Here is a 9421-nt window from a genome sequence, read left to right as displayed (position 1 = left end):
ATTTTTGTTATGTTTTTTCTTTGCTCTGTCTTGTTTTGTTTATTTTCTGTCTTGTTTTAATGTTTAAATTACTGTCCAAGTCCTCTCCTGACTGTCACGGTGTCCCTCAGGGTTCTGTCCTTGGGCCTTTAATCTTCATCATCTACATGCTTCCTTCAGGTAACATTATCCTTCATTTTGGGTTAAATTGTTCTTCTTTGTGGATTTGCTCAATATCTGCTTGTAGTATTGTTATAATTGTTTGGATGATTGGTTGATTACTCAAACTCAACACTGATAAACAGATCTACTTCTTGTTGGTTCACCGAAAAACATATCTCACTTCTGTATCAACAATGTTAACATTGCTGGGATCTTGGTTTGAACTTCCACTACCATTAAATCTGTCTTCTTTCACATCAGTAATATTGCTCGTTTACGTCCCTTCTTAAATATCAATTATGCTGGGACACAGGTTCATGCCTTCATAACTTCTCAACTCCACTACTGTAATTCTCTTTTCTGTGGTCTACCAAACACATTCGTGATCTTTCTTCATTACAGGATTTCAAAAAACACCTTAAAACATATCTGTTCCTTCATTGTTTCTCTGATCTCTGACTGTATGATCTGATTCATGCATGGATTTCATGTTTATCTGTATTTTGTTTTTCTGTCTGCTGTCATTCATGTTTATCTGTTTTGATATTGTAAAGTTACCTTGAGTTTGCAAAAAAGCGCTATATAAAATAAACTTGTTGTTATTCATTGAAGTATTTATTTGATTGTACTAGTATTTTTATTCATATAATTTAATGTAGGTTAAGTGTGTAATTTCTGCAGTAAGAGACTAAATTTAATAAAACATTGTTTGCAAACATACTGTAATTATTTTACTTTTTAAAACTTACTGAAGACAACTTAGAATACTGCAATACAGCATCGACGTATAAACCACGATATTTTGACTGACGCTTGTTGTTTCTATTTGTGACTATATATCTATCAATCTATCTATATATATACATACAGTGGTGTGAAAAAGTGTTGGCCCCCTTCCTGATTTCTTATTTTTTGCATGTTTGTCACACTTTAATGTTTCAGATCATCAAACAAATTTAAATATTAGTCAAAGATAACACAAGTTAACACAACATGGAGTTTTTAAATGAAGGTTTTTATTATTATGGGGAAACTACATGTTCCTGTGTGAAGAAGTGTTTGTTAAAACTGTGGTTTATCACACCTGAGTTAAATTTCTCCAGTCACACCCAGACCTGATTACTGCCACACCTGTTCACAATCAAGAAATCTCTTAAATAGGACCTGTCTGACAAAGTGAAATAGACCAAAAAAACTCCTCAAGAGCTAGACATTATACCAAGATCCAAAGAAATTCACAAACAAATGAAAAAGAAAGTGATTGAGATCTATCAGTCTGGAAAAGGTTATAAAGACATTTCTAAAGCTTTGGGGACTCCAGCGAACCACAGTGAGAGCCATTATTCACAAATGATAAAAAACATTGAACAGTGCAGAACCTTCCCAGGAGTGGCCGGCCTAACAAAATTACCCCAAGAGCACAGCGACGACTCATCCAAGAGGTCACAAAAGACCCCACAACAACATCCTAAGACCCGCAGGCCTCACTCGCCTCAGTTAAGGTCAGTGTTAATGGCTCCAGCATAAGAAAGAGACTGGGCAAAAATGGTCTGCATGACAGAGTTCAAGACGAAGAGCGCTGCTGAGCAAAAAGAACATAAAGACTCGTCTCAGTTCTGCCAGAAAACATCTTGATGATCCCCAAGACTTTTGGGAAAATACTCGGTGGACTGTCGAGACAAAAGCTGAAATTTTGGAAGGTGTGTGTCTTATTACGTCTGGCGTAAAAGTAACACCGCATTTCAGAAAAAGAACATCATACCAACAGTAAAATATGGTGGTGGTCTGGGGCTGTTTCACTGCTTCAGGACCTGAAGACTTGCTGTGATAAATGAAACATTGAATTCTGCTGTTTACCAAAAGATCCTGAAGGAGAATGTCCGGCCATCTGTTCCTGACCTCAAGCTGAAGTGAACGTGTGTTCTGCAGCAGGACAATGATCCAAAACACACCAGCAAGTCCACCTCTGGATGGCTGAAGAAAAACTAAATGAAGACTTTGGAGTGGCCTAGTGAAAGTCCTGACCTGAATCCCATTGAGATGCTGTGGCATGACCTTAAAAAGTTGGTTCATGCTCGGAAAACCCTCCAGTGTGACTGAATTACAACAATTCTGCATAGATGAGTGGACCAACATTCCTCCACAGTGCTGTAACAGACTCAGTGCAAGTTATCACAAACGCTTGATTGCAATTGTTGCTGCTAAGGGTGGCCCAACCAGTTATTAGGTTTAGGGGACAAACACTACTTCACACAGGGACATGTAGTTCTGGATTTTGTTTTCCCTTAATAATAAAAACTTCATTTAAAAACTCCATGTTGTGTTCACTTGTTATCTCTGATTAATATTTAAATTTGTTTGATTTGAAACATTAAAGTGTAACAAACATGCAAAAAAAGAAGAAATCAGGAAGGGGCCGACAATTTTTTCACACCACTATATATGGATGGGGCATTTTGTTTTTGAAATCTTTGTGTATCTATATATATAGCTGATTAGAATTTTGCATCTGAACTCTTTATATCTTTTTTTATATGGTATATTTGCGTAGGTGTTTTGAAGATTTTTTGTATCTGATATTCAAATCAAATGATCAAACCAGAGCTGGATCTGATTCATAGTAAAGTGTTTTCTTCCACTTTTAATCCGCTTCCAAACTGTGATCTACCAATCGGTCGCGATGCGTGAGTCGCGCGTTACTGACGCGACCGTGCGGTTCCGGAAATACGATCTAAACAACGCGTCTCATCCGCGTCTCGGTGAACTCATGGCTGACGCGGAGGAGCTCATCCAGAGCGTTTGCGCTTACCCGGTGCTTTATAACGCGTCGCTGCACGATTATCGCAGCGCGGAGCGGCGCGTGAAAGCGTGGCGCGAGGTCGCCGCGTCCATCGGTCTCTCCGGTCAGTGCGTCAACATTACGCGCGACGCTGCGATATCATATCCTCAGTTACAGTGCTACTGTAGAGTGCCTCGTGCACGGCATTACTGCATTAAATAATATTAATAAGTTCATGCATTATAAATATTAGGATATGCAATCTTTAAAAAAGAAGGTGGTTTTCACAGTGATGTCATAGAAGGAGCGTTTTTGGTGAACTTTTCAGTGATGAGTTCCTAAAACCATCTTTTCTTAGTGTGAAGAACATTTTAATAATCTAAAGAACCTTTTTTTTTTTTGCATTATAAAGACTCTTGTGCAATGGAAAGATGTTAAGATTCTTCATGAAATCATCAATGCCAGTCATTTAAATTTTCATTTTTGTGCACATAAGGCATGTTGAGAAGTATGTTTAACCCTTAATTAAAAACTAATATCAGGGTACACTGAAAACAAAATGTTGTTGAAACAGTTTTCATTCAGAAATGGTTGATTTTCACAAATAAGGTAACAACAAAGAGATGTCAAGTAAAAGTAACACTGAAAATGTACTGGAATGGTATTTTCTTGTAAAAGGTAGGCTTGGAAAGAACTTACTTTTTTCTTTACAGTGTAATTGTTTTAGTTTTAGTTAATTGTTTAGAGAATAAACAGCTGTATAATTTTATAATATCATTTTTAATATAGCTGGTTTGGTTGCAGTGGTGGAATGCAAGCTGAGGAGGGAAGAAGGTGGCCGGAGCTTGCATTACAGAGGAAAAACTGTGTTTTTTGTGGGCTGTCGTCATCAGAGAGGGGGAGTTTCTGTGTGGCGGAGGAGGCCGGGGAGGATGTGGGGGCCTGTGGGGAGCAGATACACATGAGAACGCCGTCCGCCTCCGCCAGCAGCCTCAAAGCGGAGCGAGCCTTCGACGAGGACGAGCTGTTCCTCTTGAGCTACGTCCCTGCCCTCAAAAGACTGACGCCGCAGAAGAGAGCCGCCGTCAAGATGCAGATCCAGCAGATCATGTTTGACGCAGAGTTCAAGGAGCACTGAACAGAGACGGGAGACTCTGTCCTCTCAAACAGTTTCTGCATGTTTTATAATTAAATCAGATAAAGGATGTTGTATTTCTGTATATATTTCATCGCAACAACTTACAAAGTGAGAGTTTTCTACGTGTTGTATATTTTGCCTTGTTTAAAGCTGATGTCCAGGTTTTGGTAGTTTAAAAAGTCCTTCTTTTGTAAAAGGACATGTATTTGTCACATTAAATGTTATTGTGCTAATCTTTAGTGAATGCATCTGTGTGCTGGCGTGAGATCGGAGAGGGCTACAGACTTCATGAATTAGATCATTCTGCTAGCCATCTACTCTAGTAATCAATATTCATTAACCAGGCCTTCACTTATAGAATATGTAAATCAGAATTAGCTTTATTTGCTAATAAGGAATTTGTTGTGTTTTTTATTGTGTTTTTTAATGAATGCATACATACATTATGATATCAGAACAGAAAGAAGACTTAAATAATAAACTGCAGCAGTGAATGCATTTGTCATTAAAACACTCTTAAAAATAAAGCTTTTTTTTTCTTTGCAGAAATTGAACAAGAACCTTTCGATGATAATTTCTTAAAACAAGCATTTTTTCTTAGTGCAAGGTACATTTGAATAGTCTAAAGAAGATTTTTCACTATATAGAACTGAAAATAAAGCTTTTTATTTTAAGGCATCAGTGTGGGGAAAAAGCTCCCTGATACTGTTTTAATGATCTCAAATGACATAAATAATAAGACAAACTAAAGTTGGAGAATTATTATTTCTTCTCCATCTGCAAACAGCTACCAAGGGCTCAAAGTAGAAGTTTTTATTTGTGCATTTTTTTCTCCCATATGCATCCATGACTATAAATCAATGAAACTGACATGCATGGAGAAAGATATGTACAAACACAGAATTGTAATTAATAACACATGATGGAATTAAATGCGTGTTCATGGTTTGTGAGAGACAGAAAGCCCATCAATCCCAGTCAAGCAGAATCTGGAGCAAGTGAAGGAAAAGACTGTCAGTCAGCAGACAGACGCTGTTTATTTGTATCTGTGTTTGATCTGTGTGGCTTAAGACAGATTTTGAAAATCCATTAATTCCTTGATGAAAACCACATTTAGACGGACGTGTATGATTACAAAGGATTTGTTGAGAATGAATGGAGCATGTACAATAGCGTTGCCTTTTTATCAAAACTGAGACATTGCACTGTGTCTCGGTGATAAGACAGAGTCATGTGTTTCTGCTCTTCACATATAGGCCATAAGGTCAATATGCATCTAGATACAGCTTTATATTTCATTTTCATTTGTGGTGGTGGTCATTTTTGACCACAACCAACGACCATTTAGCTTTTTCAAATCAAATCCACTTTTCTTTTTTTTTTCTTGTGGTTGCATAGCAACTGCCATAAAAGTAATGGAGTTTCATTCCATTCTGATGAAGTAGCAATTTTTAAAACTTGAAACATTTTTTTCCCCGGTCTAAAATGACCAAACACCACCAGAGGGTTAAAAAGGGCTTTTCCAAAATTCGGCCCAAAATAAAACATCACGATTCCTAAGACTTGGTTGCTGGGTTAATATTATATTCATTTTTACACATTTCTGTGTGAGTTTGTAACTAAATTAATGTATAATTGTTTATATAATATGTAATTTTTTTTTCACATAATATATAATTAATATAATGAATTTGTAGTGTAAATTTTAGTATCATTGAGATATAGTTTTTATTAAAATTTTAACTATTATATTTATATTTATAATTTTAAGTGTAGTTAGTTTTAGTATTTTTCTTGTGTGTTTTGTCATTTGAATTTTTTTTTTTTTTTTTTTTTTGTTGTTTTTTTTTTTATTTACTATTACACAGTTTTAGTCTCAGTATAATTTTTTTATTTCAGTTTAAGTAGTTATTTTAGTTAAAATAAAAATTTCCTTGGCAATTATCAGAGAAAAAAAAAAACTTTTGGATTTTCTTTTCTATTATTTAATTTAATTTTTAATTTAATTATTAATATTGTGAATCAGTTTTCGAATGAGTTTTAGTATTCTGTCAAAATATTTATTAATTAATTGTTTTAATGAATTTGTTTTATAAAATTTTATTTATTTATTTAATATACATGTATTTGTTTTATGTTCACTCTGGTCGTTGTCTTACGTTGTTAGACGTTCCCTGTCTTGTGCTTAAATAAATAAATAAATAAATAAGAAAGGAAAAGGAAGCACAGGATCAGTGTGAATGCTTGGATCTGGAGGTTAAACAGGTGTGATATGAAGGAAATCTCATGCAAATGCTGAAGCCAAAGCTGATCCTCTCGGAGACCTTCATGCTCTCCGTCGACATCCAGCAGAATCAAAGCACATAATGGCGTGCATTTATCTTCCGGCACAACAATGAGGCTTTCTGTACATCTCATTTGATACAGTGAAATCTGATTTCTTGTCAGCTAAAGCCAGATTACCTCCATCTCCAGCGCTCACTAACACCTTCACAAAACTGCCCAGATTAGCTGGGATTTCTCAGCCACTTTTATACATTTTTTCTCTGGGCTGGTATAGAGGGATTATGTTTTGTCTCCTTGCTTTTAATCTATTTGGTAAATGGGGGGTTTGACACAGACAGCCGAGCGATCCGGCTCTATATGAACACGTTCTGCTCTGAACCCCGAACGCATTCTGGCTCAGAACCAGCTACGGATGCCATGGACAAGAAGAGCTCTGCCTTCACTATCGACCGCATTCTGAGCGCAAACGACAACAAGATCCTGGGCTTGGAGAAGCCCTCGGCCCCGGGGCCCTGCGAGGAGAAACCGGCCCCTGAATCGATGAATCAGACGGACCTCAGGTCGACCTGCTGCTTCTGTTCACACTGCGGAGAGATTCTGCACACGGCTGCCAGTAAGAGAGCTTTAATGACACACAAAGATCTCAGAAATGACTGTCACTTTTTTGCTCTGTTTTCAGATGTGATTCTCTTCAGTGTGATGCAGCAAAGATAATAGTATGAAAATATTTTAATGTAAGCGTGAAGGAAATATAACAAAAAACTCCATAACACTTGGAAATGAATGTGAAGAATGATTTTTATAATGTTATATATTATTTTATTAACCTATATATTATTGGGTTTTTACAAGATTTTTATATTTTTTACTTAATGAATCTGTGGTATTATTAGTATAATTGAGGTATTATTATATTTTTATTAACATCTTACTTTTAACAACTATTATTTTAAATTTTCCATTTTGATTTTAGATAAAGATTTAATATTTTTGTTGTGCATTTTGTCATTTATATAAGTATACATACATGTATGAGATTACATTTTAGATTCGATTTTATTCATTTTAATTTTAGTTTTAGTTATTTTAGCACAAGTTAAACTAAATGAAAATCAGAAATGTTTCCTTGACAACTAGCTAAAATTGAATTTTCAAAAAAGTTGATGTTTATTTTATTTCAAGTAACTAAAATGTCTTTTTTATGTTCAGTGTTATATTAGTATCACTGAGGTATTTATCATTGTGTTTTCATTTACATTTGGAATTAGTTTTTATTTTCATATTTTCATTTTAATTTTAGTCATTTTGTTGTGTGTAATTTTGTAATTTATAGAAGATTTTATTTTGTATATGTCTATATATATTTTAATTAATTTTTATTTTAGACTTAGTTTAGTTATTTTCGTATGTAGAAATGTTCTGGATGAATTTTTTTTTTTTTTTTGTATTATTTTTTTTTTTTATTGTTTTTTTTTTTTTTTTTTTTTTTTTTTTTTTAGTTCATTATAATATGTTTTAGTTGTAAAATTATACTGGTTTGATTTTTGGGTGTGACGACTTGTTTAATCTCGTGGTTAGGCTAGTGCTGATCTTTGTGGCTTTTGTTCCTGTCATGTAGTTTGGGGTAAGCGGATGTTTGCAGAAGCTCACGGCAGGGAAAGCTTCAGTCATGTGCAGAGGAGGGTTCGGCGTCACCGCACTATCTTCACAGAAGAGCAGCTGGACGCTCTGGAGGATCTGTTCAGACAGAACCAGTATCCAGACATCCACACCCGCGAGCAGCTGGCCCAGAGAACACACCTGCGCGAGGAGAGAGTCGAGGTGATCCACCACTCACCCGTGTCTGTGTCTCAATAATCATGTCATTTATCACCCAAAAACATACATTTTGAAAATTATTTACTTGATTTAAAGTTGTTCCAATCCTGTACACTCTTAAAAATAAAGGTTTATTATTTTAAATTGATGGTTCAGTGGAGAAACTTTTACAAGCCTGTTTCTTATTCTGGAATTTAAAAATAAATTGCATTTTTCATGCAATTCAGAAAAGTCAGAATTGCAAGATGTGAAGTTAGAGTTGTGAGATCTAAATTCATAATTGTGACATAAAACATCAGAATTGCGAGACATAAAGTCAGAATTGTGACATGTAATGTAAGAATTACAAGATATAGGCCTGGTTTCACAAACAGGGCTTAGACTAAGCCAGGATTAGGCCATAGTTCAATTTGGACATTTAAGTAATTTTTACAAACATGCCTCAAACATGATCAATCAGGACTTTTTTTCAGGACATTTCAGTCTGGGACTAGGCCTGAAACCGGGGGATAAAGCCAGGATTGTGAGATTTAATGTCAGAATTGTGAGATGTAAAGATTTAAAGTCAGAATTGAGTTTTTTATGGTCATTTTTGTGTTGGGTTAGGTCAAAATCATGAGACGTAAAGTCAGAGTTGCGAGATGTAAAGTCAGAATTGTGACATAAAATGTCAGAATTGCGAGGTCAGAATTGTGAAATAATAAGTCAGAATTCTTAGTGTATATCTTGCAATTCTTACTTTTTTTCGTTTTTGTTGTTGTTTTTTAACTCTGGCTTCCATTATGTGCTGTCATTTATTTATATTTAAAGATGCTCTTTTTCATACAAACCCAGTTAATGCTAAAAGTCAGTAAATAGCGACTTTGTTTGCTGTAGGTGTGGTTTAAGAACCGAAGGGCAAAATGGCGACGACAGAAGCGGCTTCCGTTCAGCCTACGAGGACCAGACGACTGGAATACTGTACTTCATAGCGACTGACATGAACAATGATGATATCAGGATCATATCTGTCTGCTGCGTGGAGATATTAAACTCATTCCTCTGCTGAAAACAGATCACAGATGAGAAGTGCTGAGTGTCACTAGCTCTTCATTTATCATCTGACATCATTTGTTTCATATTTTACTAATATTTGTACTTTACATTATACTTTTTGTCATTTTTCATGTTTTATATAAATTTTCACACAAGTGATATTGTCAATATTTATGAATTTTCAGTGCAACACATGCTTTAGAAGGCTACAGTTATTCTAACTA

At 35.3% G+C, this 9421-nt stretch overlaps 1 protein-coding gene across 1 annotated transcript; it reads left to right on the top strand.

The window, feature by feature from the left end:
- The first annotated feature begins 6748 nt into the window (after positions 1–6748).
- Positions 6749–9365, top strand: LOC122137383 (homeobox protein goosecoid-2). The gene is made up of 3 exons (XM_042723434.1): positions 6749–6957; positions 7963–8165; positions 9039–9365. The coding sequence occupies exons 1-3, from the start codon at positions 6762–6764 to the stop codon at positions 9138–9140; spliced, it is 501 nt and encodes a 166-aa protein (XP_042579368.1). The 5' UTR covers positions 6749–6761; the 3' UTR covers positions 9141–9365.
- Positions 9366–9421: the final 56 nt, after the last annotated feature.

Source organism: Cyprinus carpio, chromosome B5, assembly GCF_018340385.1.
Source record: "Cyprinus carpio isolate SPL01 chromosome B5, ASM1834038v1, whole genome shotgun sequence".
Classification (NCBI taxonomy): domain Eukaryota; kingdom Metazoa; phylum Chordata; class Actinopteri; order Cypriniformes; family Cyprinidae; genus Cyprinus; species Cyprinus carpio.
Note: the sequence above shows the minus strand (reverse complement) of the source record. Positions and strands in the feature narration are given on the sequence as shown.

Bases quoted from the DNA above. Each gene is read 5' to 3' on its own strand.
- LOC122137383 (XM_042723434.1), top strand. From the start codon at position 6,762: ATGGACAAGAAGAGCTCTGCCTTCACTATCGACCGCATTCTGAGCGCA. The intron at 6,958-7,962 runs GTAAGAGAGCTT...CCTGTCATGTAG, and splicing joins GATTCTGCACACGGCTGCCA to TTTGGGGTAAGCGGATGTTT. The intron at 8,166-9,038 runs GTGATCCACCAC...TGTTTGCTGTAG, and splicing joins TGCGCGAGGAGAGAGTCGAG to GTGTGGTTTAAGAACCGAAG.